This window comes from Stegodyphus dumicola, chromosome 7 (assembly GCF_044657685.1).
Source record: "Stegodyphus dumicola isolate Sdum_Otavi_A_Nest chromosome 7, ASM4465768v1".
Classification (NCBI taxonomy): domain Eukaryota; kingdom Metazoa; phylum Arthropoda; class Arachnida; order Araneae; family Eresidae; genus Stegodyphus; species Stegodyphus dumicola.
Window position 1 is genome coordinate 128,287,446 of NC_140774.1, and position 25,310 is coordinate 128,312,755.

At 35.1% G+C, this 25,310-nt stretch overlaps 1 protein-coding gene across 1 annotated transcript in view; it reads right to left on the reverse strand.

Moving 5' to 3' along the window:
• LOC118182099 (aldehyde dehydrogenase 1A1-like) overlaps positions 1 to 24,199 on the reverse strand; it is a 68,601-nt gene extending 44,402 nt beyond the window's left edge. Inside the window, exons 1-3 of the mRNA XM_085820804.1 lie at positions 24,046 to 24,199; positions 4,143 to 4,247; positions 1,284 to 1,424 (exon numbers count right to left, since the gene is read on the reverse strand). Of these exons, the coding sequence (XP_085676930.1) occupies positions 1,284 to 1,424; positions 4,143 to 4,247; positions 24,046 to 24,084 (285 nt within the window). The 5' untranslated portion in view covers positions 24,085 to 24,199. The remainder of the gene's footprint in view (positions 1 to 1,283; positions 1,425 to 4,142; positions 4,248 to 24,045) is intronic.
• Positions 24,200 to 25,310: the final 1,111 nt, after the last annotated feature.

Below are 25,310 nucleotides of genomic sequence, written 5' to 3' on the forward strand. Positions count from 1 at the left end.
TCTCTGAACCAAGATATTTTTTCAAGAAATCTGAAAACTGCAGAGATGTATCTGAATATATTGAAAAAAATTAAATCTATTGGAATTTAGATGAGGATGATATTGCCCACACATGCTGTAGATAAATTAAGCTGTTGTTAAGTGTGCACCTTCAGTGTGCAACTCAATATGCTATTATAGCTAAAAAAAGATACAATGGAAAAGATTTTGATGCCATTAAGGATTGGCATTGGAGATCAGTTACTGTGGTTAGAATGGGCAGTAATGTGATCAAAGATTTTTTTTTTTTTTTTTTAATTGTGAAACAAAATTCCATGTGCGATCATCTTTCAAATCTATATGATGAAAATAATCTTAACAGATTTATATCTCTGAACCAAGATATTTTTTCAAGAAATCTGAAAACTGTAGAGATGTATCTGAATATAGTATTGAAAAAAATGAAATCTATTGAAATTTAGATGAGGATGATACTGCCCACACGTGCTGTAAATAAATTAAGCTGTTGTTAAGTGTGCACCTTCAGTGTGCAACTCAATATGCTATTATAGCTAAAAAAATGTGGCGTTCCGACAACTTTTGGTGGTCGTGTGTGCTTAATGCATGATATAATTAAAGAAAATAAGAATAGACAATCTCCTATAACAAAAGAATATATTAAATACTAAATTACAATTTAAATTACATTGCAGAGATCAACACAGAGCTTGGAACACAGTCCATGCTACCTTCGCGTACAGTTGTCCCACGAGAAGTCTGAGTGAGTAAAGATGTCGCTTTGCTGCTCCGATTAAGAACTGGATTTTACACGTGGCGCCATCTCATGAATAGAAGTTGAAGTATCTGTCAGAACGCCACAAAAAGATGCAATGGAAAAGATTTCAACAGTGAATAATGGTAGCTGATTCTCTAAAAGATAATTTCCATAAGAAAGAAATCTTTTATTTTATTTATTTATTTATTTATTTATTTATTAATGAAAAGCATGAAACTGTACTAACTTTGGAATCGGGAACAGCATTATAAAATGGTAGGTTTTATTATATTTTGTTCAATAGCAACATGCTGCATAGTTTCCTTGGGCTTATTTTGTTGTTATCTTTCAGCATCACCCATTTTTTAATATTGCTTTGAATTGCTTGCACGGTGCATGTCACTACTTAGCATGATAATTAAAAATTAAATTTTATTCCTACTAACACTGTCTTATAAAATCTAATTTCATTAAATGTATGTTGATTATTGGATTTATGAATCTGAGAAAAGTATATGAAGATACCCACCGCAATGTAATCAATGTCCCTTTCAATGAGGTCTGCAAATCTGAAAAGAAGTCGTCCCCTTTCTGAAGCATCCATGGTTCTCCATGGTGAACCTAACTTAAAGGCCTTTTTTGCAGCCTTGACAGCTATGTCCACATCAGCCTAGGGAATTAAAATCATTAAATTACATCACTAATGTTTAAATTAGAAAAGGAAAATTTACTACTTAAAAAAGCTATTACATCAGAATGCACTGCATTTTAGATTTTTTGCATAACTCAGAGGTCTTCAAAAATTTTTAATATCTTTAAAAATTGCTGTAAATAATAGCTCTTAAGACATTAAGAATATGAGCTGACCTTTTCCAAGAAATAAATATTCTACAGAAATCAAAACCTGCATGAAAATTCAAGATGTTTTACTACTTCAAATATCAATGTTTTACTTTAGTTAGATTGCCTTGTAGTCTTGCATAGTTAAGAGTTTAAATATTTTACTGCTAATGCAATGTAACTTGCACAGCAGGCAAATAATCAGTATTCAAATGTAAATTCTTTAGTGATTTACATTACAAATGTAAATTCTTTAGCAATGCTGAACCTATACTATGATTATAGTAGTCATAGTATAGGTTCAGCATTGCCTAAGATAGTCACAGAGAGGTATTTTCCATGCTTAAAATTATGTCATCTAGAAAGAAAGGAATTATTAATGAAAGTTCAAATTTATAACCTTGTAGGTAGACTGGAAAGGTCAGACACACTTAAAAATTTTGGCCGTATATACTATAACGAAGGTGAAGAACTGGTATCTGCAAATTCTAAACATCATTTTACCACTTTCTAAAAACTACCCTAAGAAAACAGCAATTTTGTCTACTTATACATGTTTGTTGAAAGACTTTTCTTAAAACTAGACTGATAAGCTGCATGGAAATGTCAGAAGACTTTTAAAAATGGTTATTTCTGGGATGTTCTCCAAATAGGAATGGTTAGTTAATCCATCAAGGCAAAGCAGATGATGGCTGTCTGTTTAAACAAAGGAATTCCTTCATGCAGGACATTTTTAAGGGTCCTTTAAGCTTGTATTTACATAAGTATATTGCATGTGGAAAGTCATGAAAACTTCAAGCTACCATTTAGCCATCTGTAGCAATAAACAACAGCCCACATAGTTGAATAAAGTTTAGAGAAAATTACGGCAGTAATCAGATATAAAAATGAATCAGTATCAAATAAATACAAAAGTTGCTGATTAAACTCAGCAACTGGACTGGCTTTTTCAAAACCAAATTTCAGAAATCTCATAATTTTCTTGCTTGATTTGCCTCAAAGAAAATATGTTAGCTTTTAGGCTTTCATCTGACCCTTACATATTCTCAATTTATTCTTAAGTAAAAATAAGCAAGAGAGATCATGCTTATAAATCTTTTCAATTCTTTGTGTAAATTTATCATGATGGTGTGGTGGTGTATTTAATTATGGCAAAGCACACGAGGGCTATCTGCATAAAGGGAGGGATGCCTTTCGTGGAGGACTTTCTAAGGGAAACTGGCTCGTATACACGTTACACATGGGGAAAACCACGAAAACGCCCATGCAGCCAGCCCGTTCGCGGGATTCGAACCTCAGACCGAACTACCAGTGTTCAGCGTCTTTACCGCTCGGCCGCTGGTGGGCCTAAATTTATCATGAACTAATGCCAAACTACAATCCTGAGGATTTACATAAATTTTCACTATAACTTTTGAAAAGACAAAAATTTACATCTGACAAGATTGATGCAGCTTCCTCTCATTTAAGTGAGAAAGACAGTAATATAGGTTTGGAACTTTTCCTGTAATATAAAAAATAAAAAGAAATTAAACTTCTCTAGACTTTCTTCTAGACCATACAAAGCTTCAGATGATATTCATTTCCTTAGAAAATATAAGTATTGATGATGTTCAATTTTGATCTTTATTCATAATCCTCAGAAATACTTATCTCTTTCAATACTGTTATCCAAGGATACTCACTGCAACAGATTTTACCGCATATTTAAATTTAAAAGGCTTCTTTCAAGACTTCTACAGCTACTGCCCAGCTTTTAAATCAAAATTTTACTTCAACAGCCTTATAAAATTAAAATTTCTGCTTTGCATTTTTTTTTCCCTATAATGTTCATTTCTGAAATAATCAATTTTGTAAAAATAAAATATACGAAAATACATTTCATTGCTTTTAATGTTAATTACATGGCAGCAGAATCAATACAACCAGTGCAAAAGGCACTTTACGGCATAATTGAGGTGAGATAAAATTTTAAAATTTAGGAAGGCAGACTTCAGATGCAATAGAGATTGCCCAAGGTGACAAAAAAAAAAAAAAAAAAAAAAAAAAAAACCTGCAATGACCTTGTGTGGTAGGTTTTTGATGGCAGGACCTGGCCAAAGATTATCAAGTTTCTCATCATTAGTTAAAGACAGCTTTTGGCATTCTATTGCAGTCATATTTTCCATGGTACTTTAGATAATTTGATAATTTTTATATTATTAAATATAAAATTATTAGATATTTTTTAGATGAGCTCAATTCATAATTATATGATATAAATTATTTCATTAAATGTTTAGAGACAACTTTAGAAATCCTATGTCTGCTTTAAGCAGTCACTGCTAGAAAAATTGCTTACTTAAAAGAAACATCACAAGAAGTTTTATATCAAGAAATCATATGTCTAATTAATACAGGTAAAGATGACACAACTAAATGCATCAATGCAAATAAGGAAAAAAGGCTATCGGAGTCAAGCTTATACTGTTTGTAGAGGATCTTCTAACTTCTAGTTAAAGTGAAACAACATTTCAACATGCAAATTCAAAAATTAATACAGACTTACTTTATCAGCTTCTTGAACATCACAAATTTTTTTTCCAGTATAAGGGTTAATGGCTGGAAAAGTTTTACCACTGACAGAATCATGCCACTCATTGTCAATGAAGATCTGATAAATAAATGTACATTAGAAGAAAAATCTGATAAATGTAAGATGATTTTACCCATACATAGTTAATAACATCAAGAAAAATCCTAATATGAAGGGACTGAGGAAACTGAAATTCTTGTTGGCTTATGGTATAAAGTATATTCTCTATTTTATTAAATACTACTTATGTTTTACAAATGATACAAACTCGAGCTTTGGAAAAGCACTACCTTGTTTGTCTGCTGACTTTGAATATAATCCATGTTTTACATTGTTATTTTGTTTTATACTCATCACTTAATTTCTAAAGTTTAGGAGACCTACCGAGGAGATCTACAGAAGTTAAATAAAAATAAATAAATTTATAAATAATGATAAAATTATATGTTAAGAGATTTTAAAAAAATTAAATGACAATTAATGAAATAATAAACAAAATTACTAGAGCTCACTTAATTTGCACTCGGACTTGAATTATAATTTCAATCAAACACTGAGAAGTGCCACAGTAGAGCTGGCAAATGAATTTATATTGTTTATAATTAAAGAAGGCGAATATCGTAGCCATCTTCCAAGAAGGAAAAAAAAAAAAAAAAGAAAGAAAGAAAGGTGCAAAATTACAAGAAAGTTAGCAAAGACGATAAGCAAACAAACGTTTAAATGTATTTAAAAAAGAAAATTGCGATAAAAGGTAAGCGAACAGACGGCGGAAGTCAATCACCTCTGGCGCATGACGCGCCAAGCTTTCGCAGGCACGTGGTTTGCTAAAATTGTTTGTTTTGCTTTCCGCAAACGGTTTTCTTCTCTAGAATACAATCAGACACGTTATGGATAAATCTCATGCATTTTCCCTAATGCGATGGATTTTTTTATGTACCATCCACTTAAACACCTAATAACCTGAATTTTCCGAATTTCTCAGTTAAAATTTCACACTGCTGCAAAACATTTCATAAAGCTCGTGGAACTCTCATTATAATTATCGTATGCTATTCTGCCTTATATTTCTTCGGGTTTAAATGAAACGAATATCGAGATCATTAAGAGGCCAACTTATCTAAGACTTTTAATGTACTGAAACGGGCGGCGGGGGGGGGGATTTGCTGTTAACGTATGCTCATATTCCAACAGTAAAGATGCAGAACGTTTTGCCACTTTTCGGAAATACTTATGTGTGAACCCCATCAGAAAGGTAAAAATATCGCATGAGCTATTATAGTAATATAGGGGTAAAAAAATATTCGTTAAATTACTTTAGTAAAAATGCAATTCATTAAGCGCAAAAGATAAGACAAAAATATTTTCTGTAAAAGAAATATTGAGTAGCTAAAGAAGTAAAAATTTTGTTGAATTACCATGCAATTAAAATTGGTTTTTATTCTCTGTAAATTCGCGGTTGCGAAAACTAGTAATTAGACCCAACTTCAAATCTCGCGAATACCTAGCACTGGCGGAACGGTAAAGTCGCTGAACATTGGGAGTTCAAAACATGGTTCAGTTTCAGGTAAACAAGCTTTGGCTGCATAGACGTTTTTGTGGTTTTACCCATGTGTTACAGGGATACGAGCCAGTTCTTCTTAAGTCTTCCGTGAAGGCATCCTTCAGGCAGATAGCAATGTCCTCTGCGAAGACCTCCCTCCCTTTTGAAACACAGCCCTCAAAAGCTTTGCTTAACCTAAATAATGAGTGAACTGCGGAATCAATTCTTCAGAAGGAGTCTCTAACAAATACACTGGAATTCACTGCGCGTATTGAGTTAGCATTAGACAAAATTCGAACGATACCAAGGTTCTTAGAATGCGTTCCATTTCAGACTCCAAAATATAACGTCGCTTACTGATACATTTAAGCGGTTGGTAATTCGAGAACTTATTATGAGACACAACATGCAAGACATTAGTGGCCAAATACTTAAAACTAAAGAGCACTGTTATTTCTACCAGGATTCCAATCATGGTTAAGGGGCTGGATGTATGGGTGTTTTCGTGATCTACCCTCCCACGTTATGTAGCATGGATGCACCCCAATTTTCCCTAAGAAAGTCGTCGACAAAGGCATTCCTTAAGTACACACCCCTGATATATTTTAGTATAATTAATACCAACAAAGGGAAGAAACACAAACAGCATACAATGCAACGCACACCCGCGATTACGCTGCAGCAACCCTTCGCTGTCTGACGCACGTGAAACGACGAGATTTTAAAAAGTCGCATGAGGTATGTATTGTTTTCTCAAAACATTTTAAGCCGTATATTATCTGTAAAGGCAAAGGAGCACTTAAAGTACATGGTCAGCCGAAAGTCCTTTCGAGATATTGGAGGCAAGGGAAGAGAGATGGGTGTTCTCCCTCAAAAATGGACCAGAATTGCACAGTTCGTGCACAGTCTGTCGGGGCTATATGGCTAGAGCTATTTTGACAAGTCACGCTTAGGGCCTCATCGGTGGTCAAGTGGTTAATGGTTAATTGAGTACTGGTGGCCCGACCTGGTTTGGGTTCGAAGCCAGCCGAACGAACTGGCTGCATGGTTGCTTTCTCCTAAACGTGAATACGAGTCAGGTTCTTTTAAAAATCCTCCACGAAGGCATCCCTCCTCTTAAGCTGATAGCTCTCATGGCTTTGTCATATTAAAACAGTGCTTAACACCTCTGAACACTTAAAGAAATGTACCGAAAATGACACAAGATGCAATAAATATTCAGTTTGAAAAAGCTCTGCTGCCAAAAATAAGTTGTCAACCAGAAGGTTCAATACAAAATAGACAAAATTTTGCACATAAATAGCTAGAAAATGCTTTTTAAAATGATGGCATATCAAAGAAAATACAGAGGAGCTGTAAATAGTCATGCAAAAGTGGAAAAAGACACTGTTAAACGTTATCATTACATGACGATATATCCTAAAGTCCCTTTTTTTTTTTCAATCAACTATGAAGATGGCATTTTGATGACTCGAATCATAGGTCAGATTAACTGATTAAGGCAAAATAACGCACGGGCTATCTGCCTACATGGATGGAATGTCTTCGTTCAGGTCGTTTTATGAAAAACTTTTTCATATCCAGGTTACACATGAGGGAAAAAACATGAAAACTCTCATGGCAGCCCGTTTGAACTAACCAGTATTCGGCGATTTTGCGGCTCAGCCGCTCAAGGAAAAGGTCAAAGTTTAACACATGACTACAAAAAATTATATAGATAAATGGAAAATCAGGATGCGTCATTAATAACATGAGGATTTAGATTGGAAATTGCTTGGTACCGCTTTTACGAACTTCAAATTTTGGATCTCAAAATTTCACGTTCTTGAAAGCGGTTCTAGATGAAGGGCTATTCGGGCAATTCCCAAGGATTTAATGAGACGATAAACTATAATTTAATGAGACGATAAAGTATAATTTAAAATCTGGATAAATGAAATTTTCTAGCGCTAATAAATCATACAGGATTAGGGTGGACTGCTTTATAAACACTTCGTCAATAAATAATAATAAATTCGTCAATAATCTAATATTAAATTCGTCAATGATATTCTGCTCTTCTTCCTTCGAACCATTTAATACTATACTAGGAAGGTGCTTCACTTTCAAGGGCATGAATTTGTCTTCAAACTTTCGAAATAAATTCTTGCGGGGAAAATTTAAAATAATAAGAGCATAAATAAAACATTATATTTAATGTACACAATAACAAAAATAAATTATAATTCACAAATACAGATTAAATTGGAACACGGAAGCTAAGAAAGTTGCAGACAGGGTGGAAAAAGGCTCTCATGCCAAGGTCTTTGACAGGACTTGGCATGAGGGGCTTATTTACAAGTTCATGCGGCTTGGTTTTTCCAAAATATAGCAAATTAGAGAAGGTGTTAAGAGTCACTGCTTGGACAACACGTTTCATTAGAAAATTAAGAAAAACTAGCGACATTCAAGGAACTCTCACAGCTGAAGAGTTACAAGAAGCAGAAAATTTCTGGATAAGATCAGAGCAAAAGAAGTTTTTTGCCGAAGAATATGAATCCCTCAAAGAAGGTAATTCAGTTTAAAAAAGTTCTCCTTTGTATAATTTTCTTCCTTACATTGATGAAAAGGAAATCATGAGGTTGAGAGGAAGACTGGAATTTTCTGACTTCTCACTAGATAATAAACATCCAATAATCTTACCTAAAAATTCTCGACTAACGATTCTGATTGTATGCAAAGAACATGAGAAGATAATGCATGAAGGAATTGCTGCAACTTTAGCTAAAGTCAGATCACGCTTCTGAATTCCTAAAGGACGACAGTTAGTCAAAAAAGCATTAAAAGGTTGTATAATTTGCCAAAAATATTTAGCTAAACCAGCAGACCAGATGACAGCACCCTTACCAAAGGATAGAATCCAAGAATCGACTCCATTTGCAGTCTGTGGAATTGATTTCGCCGGACCAGTTTACGTAAAGACTTCTAAAGACACTCGAAAATCCTATATTGTTTTGTTCGTTTGTGCAGTAACCCGAGCTTTACACTTAGAACTTGTATCAGATATGTCAACAGAATCCTTTTTACTTGCATTTCGCAGATTTTTGAGCAGAAGAGGAAACTGCGTAATCATCTACTCTGACAACGCCAAGACCTTTAAGAGGACAAAGAAAGAACTTCCGAATTTTTCAAAAGTTTTAAAAGATGACAAATTCAAGAATTTCATTGCCAAAGAAAGAATCCATTGGAAATTTATAATCGAACGAGCCCCATGGTGGGGAGGGTTTTATGAGAGACTTGTTAGAACTGTTAAAGAATGTTTAAGAAAAATCGTAGGAAAAGCATTGTTGACTTTCGAAGAAATGTCTACACTACTTGTCGAAGTGGAGTCAGTTCTTAATTCACGACCTCTAAGTTACGTTTACAACGACAACGACGAGCCGCAACCGTTGACTCCAATGCACTTCTTAAACATTGGACAAACTGATTTGAAGTATCCTTTGACCTTTGCTAGAATCATCGGTAGCGAAACGACAAGAGAAACGCTGTTAAAAAGAAAGCGATATCAAGAATTGCTGTTAAAACAATTGTGGTGGAAATGGAAGCAACAATATTTATTAGATCTTAGAACTGCCCATTTCTTGAAGAATCCGCAACTTCAACCAGAACTAAAAGTAGGAGATGTTGTTTTAGTCGAAGGAGATAATAAAAACAAACTCTTATGGAAACTTGGTAGAATCATAAAAATTATTCCTGGACGTGATGGTAAAGTCCGATCATTCGAATTAAAAACTGGTAATGGGATTTTAAAACGTACTGTTCAACATCTATATCCTCTTGAACTTTAGATATTTTGAACTTTAACAATTTAGTTATGTTTTTTTTTTTTTTTTTTTTTTTTTTTTTCCTATTAATGATTAAATTGAATATCGTTAGTTAAGTTTGTTCAGTTAAGTGGAAAATATTTTAAAATTTAGTTCATTTATTAGTTATAGCATTTATTATCTGATACCTGTATTGGAATTGAAGTGTTTGACTAATTAGTATTTTTTAATATTTTTATAGAATAGTGATTTATGTACTTGATTGTATGTATAGCTGAGTTAGATGAACTCTTGTCAGAGTTCAGGTGTCAGAGTTCAGGTGGTGTTAAGGAATATTCTTCGATATCGCCAAGAGATGGCGTTAGGAGTCCATCTATTGGCTTACTTAACCTTTCCCCTTCTGAACACGTGACTTGAAAAAATATTCTTCTTCTTGAAGGTAGAATTTCGATGCACTACGCAATAGAATTCGATTGAGATTTTAGCTGGAACTATTCCGTTCTTGCCTTTTGAGCCTTAAATATTCGATTCAGGCATTTTAGCCTACATTGTATATATGTAAATATTAAGTTTAATTAAAATTTATGGAAAACCCTCCAGGCCATGCATCTCCTCCTTTGGATTATGAGTGATTCGACTTTGATCTAGAACTTTCGTTATTAAAATTATCAACTCGTACCTGACGGATAGATCCTTTCGGGTGCGAGTTCGCCACGAATACTCAACTCCTCGCCCGATCTGTCCAGCAAGGAAAGTTGCTCGGACCTCAAATGTTACCCATTTTCGTAAATGACATACCTAAGTCACCTAATATAGATCTAGCTTTCCATCATGAACCAACATTCCAACACCTCCACGGTAATTTCTGCACTGCAGAATTATCTTTCAAGCCTAGAGCTCTTGGCTCGGACTGTGGAAGATCAAAATTAATGCCGCTAAATGTGCTGCCACTTTATTTTTCCGAAGTACTTTCTCCCAAATTTCGATTTCCAATGCGAAGGTTGTCAAAACCCAATTACTGCCTTTTTTTTTTTTTTTTTTTGCTAGAAATAGCGACCTGTCCACGAAAAGCAGGATTTTGCTGTATAAATCAATGATAAGGCCAATTCTGACATATCCTAGTTCTCTATGGGGCGCAGCAGCAATTACTAACAGGAAACATATCCACATTTTTCAGAATATTATGCTACGACAAATTTATTAAACTCCTTAGTTTGTTACGAAAGAGGACATTCATAATGCAGCCAAAATTCTCCCTGTAGATCGCTTTATACAGCGACTTTCGGCTAATTTTTTCCAAAAGATTCCTTCGATCGGAAACCCCGTACTCCACTGCCTGCCTGTTTATCATCCGGGAATTGCATCATCACGAAAGAGACTCAGAGCTACTCTGGAGAACGCATATAATGCGCTTCAATTTTACCAAGAGGAATTGCTATGGAGACAAGGCGCCTCGAAGGTTTCACTACACTCGTTCGCATGCCCCCCTCCTGAGTGAATTCCCTGATCTTTCAGCTTCCCTCAGGGTCACTCTCTCTTTGTCCCGTAATCGGGCAATGTTACTTCTTTCAAAAGTAAGCGGTTGTTAACTGACTTTAAGCAAAGAATATATATTGCTAAGAAGGAAAATTTAGCAGCAGGAGTGGCTCCCTTCCAACTAAAAGGGAAACAGTTGCGCATGTGTGAAATATCTGTCGCCAAAAAGCGTCAATGCTCGAAGCTGATGTCGAAGTTCGAACACGTTCGACTGTCACGTTTATCAAGAGTTTAAAGCTGTGTAACTCCTTTTTTTCCCCTCCATATTGACGGATATAAAATCAGACATCAAACTGCTATATGGATAATGCAAATTCAACAGCCAGTGAAAGTGAAACTTCACCTAATTTTCTTATTCATCTTAATCCGTGTTCCTCAATTTCCTGTACACGTGGTGGAGGAGGAAAATCTCGGCCAGGTCCGGTACACATCACAGAGGGGGAAATTTTCGCCAACCGGTTCCGTCGCCAAATCCCTTGGCGAATTTTCCCTCTTCTTTCTAGCGGCGTAGAAGACAAACTGGTTTACATTACGTCTATGGAGTCTTTCCTTCTTTACATAGACGTTCTTTGCTTTAAGTACGCTTTTGTTCCCTTCTTAAAAGGGTTCTAATTCATTATTATTTTTATTAAATTTTAACTTAATCTCACTATGAGAATTAATACCATTTTTTATTAGTTGACATAAAACTTAAAGCTGAAGTGAAGTAATCATTTTGTATTTATAAAAGTTTCTCCTCAGAGGCATTGCTGGCCGTGTCTCTTTAAATCAAACTCGCCTAACGAATTCCCGCTTCTTCCCCCCTCCCAGACTCAAGCACTTCCGACATGGAAGTATTTTGCGATTGTTTCCGCTTTCGTGTTGTTAACACCACATGACTATTGATCAAGGAAAAGTCCATGCTTGTCAAAATTCATGATGTAACCCCCTCAAAATTTATTCTGGCCCTTTTTCGACACAAAAATTTACTAAATTAAGTCCTTCAGTGTTTTTACCCTTTTTCACTGTGAAAGGCAGTTACTCTTTTGTTAAATTTAACATTTGGCACTAAATTTTACATCTTTGCGGAACCCTCTTTTTGGCGATAAAAATAATTCTTTGATGATGTGAGGATAAAGACAATAAGCCTAAGTGCCTCGTAATAGAACCCTTATTTGTCCTTGAACTCCATCCGTACCACACATCCACTGGATTGCAGATGTCAATCAAATTGAATTCGCTCGCTAATTGAAGAAACGCTTGCGTAGCGCATACGCAGAAGTGGATTGGATTGGATTATTCAGTTATGGCAAAGCACACGAGAGCTATCTACCTAAAGGGAGGGATGCCTTCGTGGAGGACTTTCTAAGGGAAACCGGCTCGTATACACGTTGCACATGGGGAAAACCACGAAAACGCCCATGTAGCCTGCCCGTTCGCGGGATTCGAACCTCGGAACGAGCTACCAGTGTTCAGCGTCTTTACCGCTCGGCCGCTGGTGGGCCCATACGCAGAAGTGGAAACGGACCTTTATGCACGAATGTCAAAATAGTATTGTAGCAATAAATTGGCAGAGGTGGACCGGCTGCTTGGCCACCCAAGTTACCTAATTTATCGCCCATGGATTTCTTTTTGTGGGGGCCATGAAAGAATATGCGTGGAAGACTCCCGTCGACAGTGAAGTGGAACCTTGTTGCACGAATAGTGGTCGCGGCAGAAACTGTCTGTGATATGCCAGGCGTATTTGAAAATATTCGGCGATTAGTGCAACGGCGCTGTGAATGCTGTGCTCGTGTAAATGGTCACAATTTTGAACACCTACTGTGAACCTTTACTTTACTTTGTTGGAATAAAGGTCGCGTCGTTACGACTGCTTCCTTGTGTTAACTTTACTTGTCTATTTTGTTCATGTTGTGACGTTTGCGTACATACCTTCCTATATAAAATCGATTTCCTGACGTCTTCAATACTTCCCCAAGTAATTTGAACGGTAAGTTTGAAACACCCTGTATAATTCTGCGAGTAGCACATATTAGAATATTATTGCGGATACAGAAAAATATTTTTAAAATATAATATTTGAAATATAAAATAAAAGTTGCAAATACATTTTTAAGGATATCGAAATAAGTTTACAAAATTTCTCAAAAATCAGTTATAAGCATGCAGATCAACATGTGCTGTATTTTGGGGATATTTTGACATTTTAAAGGCACTTGACTCCTTAAGGTATTCATCATACTTTACAACATACATAATACACACATTATGTTAATATTTATATTTATGCAGATCGGCAGCTTAAAATTTCGTAAAGTAAATTAATAACCATGTCGCTGTACTATGTTATGGAAAGATAATCAAGAAGGTTCGGTTTTGTGCACAACTGCCACAAAACTACTATTGTCCATCCGAATATGTTTTGTGTGCAAGTGTCTCTAATTTTCGATTTGTACGAAAGTGCCACTAAAACCTCCTGTAAAGCATCCAAAAACATTTATCCATTCATTTTTAAAGAATTTAAGAGCAAATTTATCTTTTAACGATTTTTTTTTTTCAAAATCGTTTGATAGAATCAGTACTATATATACATATATATCAAAGTTTGAATTAATTGAAATACATTGATATAACGAAAGAAATTTCCTAATATTTGCGCAATAGCTGCAAAGTAATAAAATAAAATACTAATTTCTTTACTAATGAAATATTGAATATATTATCTCCTTATATAAAGTTAGTAGAACTGTATTTGAATGAAGTTACCCAGAAGCATTAAAAATTGAATTAAAAATTAAAATTTTAAATTGAATTTAAAATTGACTTCAAGCCATCCTAGCGAATATTACGGTACATCCTACGATAAAGACTATATTTCAGCTGGAGAAATTGAAATTTATACAGATGGATCAGGGTTTGCGGAGAGCTGTGCCTTTGTTGTATTTTTCCACGGTATTGAAATTGATTACAAAACGTTTACTTCAAAACCAAGAAATTCAGTTTATCAAGCAGAATTGTTGGCAATTAAAATGGCTTTATCCTGGATCAAGAAATTATCCGTGGGGTATTACAATAATTTATACTCGGATGCCTTATCTGCTCTTATGGCGCTCACTCGCCCCTTTCAAAAGAATAATATTGTTAATGAAATTAAGCATTATATTTAGAACTACGAAAGAAGCATATTTTGAATTTACATTGGATCAAAGCTCACGCTGGTCATTATGGGAATGAGAGAGCGGATGCTCTAGCGAAAGAAGCCTCCCTGGGGGTTGGAACCGAAAAGGTTTTTATTCAAGATTCGAAAAAGAAGACATATACTATAATATATGACAAGCTTATTAGAAACTGGAAAAATTTATGGGATCTCTCTGAAAGAAACAAAAACTATCTAAAATGTTTAAAAATTAGCTAAAAAATGGGAATTTTAGGAGATGCAGATGTTAATCAAATTCTCACTGCACATGTTCTCTGCTTACTTAAAAAGGTTCCACCTCCAGGAAAATGATATATGTAAAGTTTGTAATAAATTCGGCGATTCAAAGCATTTCGTCGAGGACTGTTGCCTGACTGGAAGTGTGAGAGAAAAACATAAATTTGCGAAGTTCGAGGATTTATTTAGTAATTATAAATTGTTTAGAAAATTTGCAAGAGATATTATGCAAACGGTGAATGAGAATAAGAAGAATATTGGTATCGAGATATAACAAAGCAGAAAATCTTACTGAAAACAGAAATAATTGAGTCAACTTATAAATTTAAGATAAATTTTGATAATATAAAGAAGATTTGAATAATAATAACTAATTGAAAGTAAAACTTATAAAGATTTTAAACTTCAGAAAAAAAGTCAGAAATGGAAACGACGTACTTATATACTAATTCACCGAGAGTGCTTGGAATGTCTGGATGTACTTTTATTATTATTATTATTATTATTATTATTTTTTAATGCCTGTCCCCTCATAGCCATATGGCAGGTTTCGCCTGCTAGGTGGGTTGGGGGCCAGTGCTTAGAACTAACTAACAAATATGCAAAATATTAATTCCATTCATACAGATAACATTAATCGTTTAATTCTTAAAATTATAACGAATCCCCCAACCCCATTTTCTAGCACATCCTTGAAAAATTTCGCTTATCTAAATGATCAAGCACATGACAATGCGCTTTGTCATGCATAAAACAGCTATATCATTTTTCCAAATTGTCAACTTGTTTTCTGCATACGTTTTCTTACTTTCCCAAAAGTAACTCTTATGCAATCAGAATTTTGACTCGAAATGTCCCTGATGCAACATGATGTACCGATGTTTGTTTGATGACGACTGTTCGCTGATGCCCGATTCTCAGATGTTCTGTACAGTTCGAACAGCTTGTAATAGGATTGTTTCGCTGCTGAACCAGTCGACCTGAATATGTTTTACACATAATAAACGAATACGCGTATAATCTACGACAACCCATATTAAAATGCAAATTAAATTTTCACTGATACCAAATAATGCAATCGTCAATTTTAACAAGAGTCTAAATGTCCTTGTTTGGTACCCCTTGTGTGCTATCCACTTACTGAGACAATCGTATTATGTATCTACTTCAAATGGAGATGACTTCTTTGTTCTGACAAGCGATGGGCAAATTTTAAAATTCCATTCATTATTAATGACATGGACAGTGCGCAATGTAAGCAAACTGAGATGTCTCATTTCACAGTGGCAAAAGAGATGAATTTTTTTGATTTACAATGGTAAAAACATGCACTTCATATTTGGTTGTTTGTATTAGCCGAAATGTATCGCGTGTATGAACACTAGAAAACACATAATCTACTCTCATCAACGTTTATCGAATTACATTAACTATTTTTAAAAAGTTTCCTTCCTGTCTATCAGGCGCCACTCGTTATGATCACGTTTGTCCATGACAACTTGACAACATTAAGCGATGAGAAAAGTTACTTCTTCAGAGAAATGCTCATCTAATGCCATTTTGCTATCGCTACTACAGCTTCTTTACGGGTAGTTCAACAACAAATATCAGCATGCATTATTATCAATTTGTTTAACGACTCTTTCACCACATGATATTCCAACTAACAATCAAGTTATTTTAGGTGGAGATATGAACACATGATACCGCGCATGAACTGCAATTTTAGTAGTCACATTGATAAAGCAATTCACAATTTTGCTACATGATTCAACTTCGAAATTGCAGCTCCACCCATCCCAGTACATTACAGCACTAAGGTTAGAGGAGAGAGTAGGGTACCCCTTGTGTATTATTCCGAAGTTGTTTCATTTATCGCCATACAGTGGTTTATTTATGGTAGGCTGAGTAGTTGAATATTATGGAAACTCTATTATGATGTAATCGGTTGCATGATTGCGATGAATTTATAAGGACTTGTCGTGTGTGTTGACAGTGAAATGAGACAAAATAGTGAATATAGTTCGATGTGTACATAGACAAAGTCAAGGCAGTGCGCAATGCCTAGTTTGTGCAATTCTTTGATTTTTTTTTTTTTTTTTTCTCAAGTGAAAATAGGTTCGATGTGTATATGGATAAAGTCAAGAGAATGCGCAAAGCCAAGTTTGTACAAATCTGGAAATTTTGTAAGTGAAAATAGGTCTATGTGTACATGGATACCGAGTTTGCCAAATTCTTTGTCTTGGTTTTTTTTTTTTTTTTTTTTTTTTTTTGCTTTGCATAGCGGCAATTTTTGGTGCAAAAATCGCCCCTACACAAGCCAAAGTAACAAGTCAAAGAATTGCACAAACTCGGTATCCATGTACCGCCAAAAATCGCCAAGGGGTACCCGTAAATACACTGGTGCACAAAAATTAAGGACGAAGTCGAAAAATTAGCATATCAGCTGAACGAAGAGGCAGAGCGGACAGAAAGATTAATCAGGACATTAAGTAAGTGATATACGGTAGCACATGCGCAGATATGCAGGTAGACGTAATGGGGGAATGTCTGAATAGTATAAAGCATGTTGTCGGTGTAAGATCACTATTTCTGGCAAAGAGATTGCACGCCGTATAGCAGTTAAAAATCACCCCGAGTTGCTGCCTCAGCGAGAAATGGCGAATAATCAATCTGTTAGACGACATCTGGATGCTTTTACCCGAGGTCGAATCATTGGGAAGTTGGAGGAAGGCCGCAGTGTGACAAGTGTGGCTGCAGAGTTCGGAACTGCTCACAGCATCGTTTCACGACTTTGGAGACAATTTCAAACTACAGGAACAGCTATCCGGGGGTTTAGTAGTGGTCGTCCACGAGGAACCACACCCGCAGATGACCGGTATATTGCCTTACAGGCCAGAAGAAACAGGCGGCAGACAGCGGGAGAAATCGCTAGACACACGACACAGGCAACTGGACGACCGATATCGCGTTTTACCGTGGCTAGAAGACTGCACGGTGGTGGTCTGTTTGCACGACGCCCTGTACGGTGTGTACCTCTAACGCCTGCCCATCGGAGAAGGCGTTCTCTGTGGTGCCGGGAACACCGAAATTGGATAGACAATGAATGGGGACGAGTTCTCTTTACAGATGAGAGCAGATTCAGTCTGAGTAGCGATTCTCATCGCATACTCATCTGGAGAGAGCGGGGAAGCCGCAATCATCCCTCGAACATCATTGAAAGGAACAGGTATGGAGATGGCGGTGTTCTCGTTTGGGGAGGCATCATGCTTGGTAGTCGTACAAACCTTCACATCTTCGACGCAGGTTCAGTCAACGGGACCCGTTACTGTAACGAGATTCTTCTTCCATATGTGCGTCTTTTTAGAGGCGCTATGGGTCCGCAGTTCCTTTTCATGGACGACAATGCACCATGTCATGGCACAGTAGCTGCCGAACAGCTCTTAGAGAGTGAGGATATTGAACGTATGGATTAACCGGCACGATCTCCGGATCTCAATCCCATCGATCATGTATGGGATTTTCTAGGCAGACGCTTGGCAGCTCGTACCTTACCACCAGTAACGATTCCAGAGCTTCGATTGGCGCTGAAAGACGAATGGGCAGCAATGCCTCAACAACTCATTGACACCCTCATTCTCAGCATGGGCAGACGCTGTGAAACCTGCCTAGCAGTCAGGGGATATCATATCCCCTATTAAAGACCGGATGTTTCTTGCTGGACACCCAGGGATGTTTCGGCCTTCAGTCGCATTGCGCTCCATGCTACTTTTTCAATAAAACTTCTTTTTATCCCTCTGATTTCTCTTTTAGTAAGTGTTGCTTACATTACTCATGTCCTTACGTATTGGGGATCTTACGGTATTAAATGTGTTGATTTGGAAAGCTTTTGTACAAAGTTATATTGAAAAAACCGTCTCGTCCTTAATTTTTGCACACCAGTGTATACTTTTACCCAGCACTAATGCAAATATTTTCATTTTATCATGAAAGGTCTGTAACGTCTCAATAAAAATAGAAGCAACTGATGAACTCTCTTCCGACCACAATTCGGCCACTTTGAAGCTAAATGATAGCTAGTATAACACACCACACAAGCAAACCTTTATTACTAACTGGAGAAAAACAAAGCTCTCTACAACACACATTACACAACAAGTACTGCGCAGACGAGAGATGAGTTAGAATACGTTATTCTAAAACTTCACTAATGATCTGAAAACTGCCCTAAACAGCAAAGGAAGCCTGTAAAGCCTGTGAAAAAGCATCTTCCTCCTTTGCTTTTCTTTTGAAAAATTACGTAATTTTCTTCAGATACTATGAGTACAGTTGTTTTGCCAAACTTAAGACAACGATCTTGTAGTTATTTAAATGTAATGTATATGTAGAAATGCGAGTATAAGTTAGGCAATTATTTTAAAAATATCTCTTATTATGTTGAATCGGAAGAGAAACACGCCAATGGAAAACACGCCAATGGAAATAATTAGGTCAAAAAAAGCAGTCTTAGATTAGATTAGATTTTGAATAAAACTATGGATTTCAAAGGGGGAGCAGTCAAATATAAGTTCCTCTTCTTTAGCTGCAGGAAAAAAAAAAAAAAAAAACTGACATATATATTCAAAACTATACCAAACTACTATCTTTTTGGGGGGGGGGGGTGAGAAGCTAACTTAAAAAGCTGTTATTATCTTAAAAAAGAGTAATAGAATTCTCCCACTTTAGCGTGCAGATGAACAAAAAGAATGAATGCCATTGTTTTTTTTTTTTTTTTCAATAATTTAATAATAAATGCACAGGAGGGGAAACCTGAAACGTTTAAGAAAGCATAGCGTATTTTATCTATTATTTTAAAATTAATAAATAAGTATTATTAACTTTTTGAAAGTTATATATAATGTCACCTTCTCTTCTAAATTAAAGCTACTTTTTCGCGCACAGTTCATTAAAGCTTCCCCCCCCCAAATTTAAAACGTTTATTTCTTTGCTGCGAATTGCGTCTTTGCAATCAGTATCAACATGACTACGTCATCACTCCTCACTTCCTGTTTCACAGGGAAAAGCTCTATGAACTAAACATTCTCTTCTAAATTCCGACTTCAGTTACTCTGAAATAGGATTTGAATTTTCCCACACAATCGAAGATTACTAATCTTTGTTAAAAATATTCTTCCGCCTAGTAACTAAACAGTTCGTTCTAATTCCATCTGACTGCTTGGCAACCCGAACGAAAATAAGAATTACTTTCGGTCATAAGTGATTACTTATCTCAATCGTCATTATAATCACTATTTTTTTATTCATATCGTAGAGAATTTATCTACTCTCTACTCCGTTAGTAACTCTTATCTTTCGAAAATAATTTTACAGGGGTGGAAAGTTTGAAAAAGAGTTTCAGATATGAAAGACAGCACGTGTTTTCGATAATTTCAGTACAGTAAAAGTGGGATTCGCTTTCTTTCATCCATTAAGGGTCGAAACGGGTTTCAAATCATGCAAGTCGCAATCGCGAGGGTCTTCATGTCCCAGGATGAGCCTCACTTTCAAAACACTAAATATAACGTAATATGGCTTAACTCACTTTCAAAAACACTAAATATAACATAATATGGCTTAAGATCTTATCTCTGTGTCTTACGATAAGAGGCAAAAAAATTAAGGCCAAATAAAGTTAAGCCCACTTCGTAAATCTGTCACTACATAAGGTTGCTTTCATATGGATGTTAAAATATGAAAAAGTTAATTGATTCTAAAAAAAATCCCAAAAAGGGAAAAATTTGATGCCGAATTCTCAATCGATTATGCTTTTTCAAATTAGCACACAGACAAGATTATGCTTTTTCAAGGTCAAACATTTCTCTTTCCGTCGCTCTTAACAGTGACGTATTTTCTTTATCTTCTTAGACTCAAGAGACAAGGACGTCGACGTCACTACCTGATTGACCTTGCTCGAGAACAGCAAATCTCGCGATAATTCATTATTAAAATTAAAAAAAAAAAAAAAAAAAACTTTCTGACAAGATTTGGTGCACTACGAGTGTAGCAGTCTTGGGCCAGGGGTCAAAGGGTATGGCTATCGAGGCCAGGGGAGTCAAAGGGTATGGCTATCGAGGAGAACGGAAGTCGTTTCATTATTTCAGCTTTGCAAAGCGCACAAGGACTGTCTGCCTAAGATGGAAAGGGGGGACCCTTCGTGCAGCACTTCCACTTTCGTGAGGAAAACTGGTTCGTGCGCATTAATAGCGGAAAAAACTACGAAAATCAGTCACGAAGCCAGCCCGTCCGCTTTAATTGAATCCAAGACAAATTCCCAGTATTCAACAATCGATCACTGGTGGCGCAAACGGGCGGTAGAGAGATGAAATGGTGATGGCGTGGGTTAAGGGGGGAAAAAGAAAGTTTGCGCCCGATGACTAAAGGAGCAAAATAATTTTAAGAATGAGAATATTGCGCAAAAAATTACTTTCATCGGTATATATTGTAATATACAGTGGTGACCCATCCACGTGGAATTATGTAAGTGTAGTTAACACTAGAAACATTGTCATCCACAAAACATTTTCATTTCTATTATTTCATCCTTTTTTTATTTCAGGAATGTAAAGTCAAGACAATGAGTACTGTTTTATTCCTGTGATTTTATCGAAAATATTGGCTTAAGTTTACTAAATTTTCAATATATATGTAAGATATAAAAGTATGTTTCAAATTTAATTGGAACTACCATGAGCATACTGATATTCTACCGTTAAATAACGGGATTCTTTTGAAGCATTGAAACATGACAATACTTCATAGTCATAATCTTATCCATCGGTAAGAATAATCTTCTGGATTCCTATATTGATTTTTTTCCCCCAGAGATGTTAAAGGTGGCAAGTAACGAGTACACGTAATTCATATGAACAGCGTAAACGTACCACAAAGAAAAATGCACCTGCTAATGGACTTCTATTGAACTGTAAAAAGCGGTGTATCAGAGGAAAAAGGACAATTAAAATCAGTTAAAGTTGAACTTCCAGGTACTTACCCCTTTCTCTAGCGTACCCGTTTTCTGTCCCCTTGATAATTAATGACTTGACAGCAACTGAGCAGTATTCTTCAGAAAAAGCATTAAATTTGAAATTACATAATGGAATGGAGTACTTGCTGCATTATGCTCTTGGTTTCGCTCACATAAAACATTTGCTATTCCTTCGAAAACTAGAATTCTAAACGTTTATTCTTCAGTTGATGCCCCAAGAATAAGATACCTCATTCGCCGACTGATTACATCGAACACTTCTTTTACATGGTACATAGTTAAATTATTTACGTTCAACATATAAAGATATCCAATTTCGGAAAGATGTGTTTTGTGGAATGTTTTCCGAAAGAACTCGGTCTGCGTGTATGCGTTCAGAGAATAAAAATTAATAAACTAGACTGTCTGGGCGAGAGGGAAGAAAATAGTAATTTTCAAAGTAGTAGGTTAGAACTGGATTGAATTGGATTAAACAACGATGAAAATTCGACACCATATTTTAAAGTACCACTTAGCAGCATGTAATAGAAAATATTTTTAAAATGTAAATAATCGATGTCAATTTTGATGTTCCACAAGACAGTGGCGACATTTTTGCCAAATCGGTATATAATTTGGTGATACGCAATTCTTCAATTTTATAAAAGAGTAGCGTCTCTATTTTCGCATGTATTCCTTTTGTTGTATTCCGAATTCTACCAATTTTTATACGCAAATTGTGATTTTTTTTTTTTTTTTTTTATCTCAAATTTTAAAATATACATTAGTGAAATTTGCCTGCAACTGAAGAAAGTGCAATAAAATTTCTGCAGTAATTCAGTATTTTGTCGCAGTATCAGTGAAGGGAAAATTCTTAAAGCGATCGTTATGGAATTTCTACCAGAACAAAAGAAATAAAAACCCGCTGGTAAATAAGATTACTGATCGATTTTTGAGAAAAACATCTCATAAAATTACAAAATATCTGCGCAAAAATACGTTTTTACATAGGGCCGGATTTAGACTTGACCTAAGCAATTCGAGGTACGGGGCCCTTTTATAAGTCCATTTTTTTATAATGTTACACGAGTGCTTCATTTTTTTAGGGGGGGGGAAGCTGTATATGTTAATAAAGTAAGAAATGAATAGACAGCATAGTATGTGCATATCTTCAAGGACATAAGATCAAATTCTATTATTTAAAAAAAACTCGCACACACGTTTTGTAAAATTCAAATGCTGCCATTCTAATAATACAAATGCAAGAAAATATTTACACTGAGAAGCGAGTAAAATCAAAAATTTAAAAGGACTGGAATGTTTTGTCCTCTTCACAGAAGATATATCGTATTTTGACAATAAAACTGTTATATAACATAAAAAAATTTTAAAAAAATCTCCGTTTTTCTGTGTCATATATCCGTATCTACGATTTTTAAATTTATTTCTGTTAAAATTAGTTAACAATCGAACTCCCAAAAGCGTTATCTAAAAAAACGAAGCAAGGTTTGTAGATCAAGGGCTAAAATTTACATCTGAAAAACATATTTGTAAAATAACAAATACATCAGTACGTTTTTGAACACGTATATAAAACTGAGAAGTTGCATCATACTTTTCTGAATTGAACTACAATTGCCATAAAGTATTGCATTAACTCATCAATAGCTATAAATTCCTGAAATTTCCGAGACATGCATTTTCTTTTAAAGGTAACGCATTAAATAGATGCATTTACTTTATCAATATATAGAAAACGACATTCTAAATTGTATACCATACTATTAAAAATGATTTCAGAAAAAAATTCAAGCAATAATTATTGCAAAATACTTTTTATTTAATATTTGTAATATAATAATGTACACAGATTTATAACATACAAAAGTGTTAATGAAAGATAACAAATTAAACGTATACACACTAACAGTAAGGGAAAAAAAAGTTAAACAAGAACATTTAAGCAATAATAATTGCAAATAAATATCACTACTTTTTATTTAATATCTATAATAGGTAAATACTCTTTGATTCATAGAGATATTAATAAAATTACGCATATATAGCAATTTAATACGAATTATTTATTAATTACATCTACACGAATTTCGCATGATTAGCAAACACCCCAAAGATAGAAATAACTTTTCGCAAATTTAATGCTGAAGCTTCAGTTAAAAAAACTGAAATAAAGTATTAACATTAAAGTATTTGATTACAGAAAATACTTCAATTCAGAGCATGGGTTTTTAAATGTTTATTTAAATTGATGCAAAATAAACTACGAAATTATTTTTAACATTAATAGCACAACGGATTATATAATGTGAACTAAAAATTACTATTAAAATTTTAATTTGCTTAAAATAATAATAATAATGTGATTACTATAAAATTATAAATAGAATTTTTACGCAAAACATTTGAGCACAACCCGACTTAACGCAAACTGCTTCCAAAAACGCACGCAAAACCTCTGTTGACAGAACATAAAATTTAATCACATCCAACCAACAATACATTTATGCAAAAATATAAAAATATGTTTCAAGAGAGAGGCTACGAAAATTGAAAATACTGACCTTTGTATACTTTATTTCTGGGCTCTTTATAGCCGGCATGATTTCAGGTGCTAAAAACCGTTACAAAACTTTACCGGCACTTCCCGCGGAGAGCAGAGTAGCGATAGCGAAATGTCGTGCAGCAGTCAGTTTTCGGAGCAGAGAGCTATTTGCGCATGCGCTCGGGCGATTCCATTTATCTGAGGTAACGAAAATCCTGGAGTATTCTCCGTAAGGAGCTGTGTATTAAGATTTTCGCATTAGGTTGGTGTGATGTGTTATTAAAATCGGAAAAGGTATATTTAGTAGGATTAACTATTAATGTTATTAAATTTCATTTAAAATCATTTAATAATTTAATTAATTTATACTGATCTGATCTTTCAATTTTATATGAAACCAGTTAATATATATATATTAGCTTGGAGGATGTTTTTATTTTAAAATCAACTGTATGATTAATTTCCGAAGACATTGCAAAGGAGGAAGAAAGCTAGTACATTGACATTCGAAAATATTGTTGTTGTTTTTTTTTAATTTTTTCCCCGTTGTATTAAAAGTAACACTCTTACTGGTTAGTCACTTAATTGACCACATTCAAAATCTCTTTACTTCTAGGAAAGGTATATTATATTTCCGCCACGAACTGGAAATGTGTCCATTGTGTGCCCACCACTTGAAGAATGGCCGTGATATTTCCTCTGGTTTGTTCCTGACGAGAAAATGAGCTGGCTGCAAGGGATTTTCGTGGAAGATTCATCAGAAGGTTCTCCACAGCATCAGCTATTCCTATAAGCAGAAAGTCTTACTGTGTTTTGCCATATGCTTAAATAATCCAACTTTTCTTTGATAATATGGGAGGCTCACCAGCGGCGGAGCGGTAAAATTGCTGCACGTGGGTAGTTCGACCTAGGTTTGATTCCAGGCGAACGATCTGGACGTGTTGGTGCCCTTTCGCAATCAAAGCCGCAATTTCCTGCAATTATTATGTAAAACGAATGCTGGAAACGAATATGCATTCGTTTTACATAATGCTGAAAACGATTTTTTTTCCCTCTAAAGGTCTCTCGAATTAAAAAAAAAAAAAAAAAAAGGTGACTCTTTTCTTTCGGGACGGAGGACAAAGAAATTAAAATCTCTAAGTTTTATAGTTATTTTAATTAAATGCCTTTTTAAACAATGCAGATTAATTCGAAGATCTGGGAGCACCTTCCTATCTTGCAAATGTAGCGAAAACCGAAATTAAATGTTAAGTACGAATGAATAGAAATAGCTACCTGTTTGGG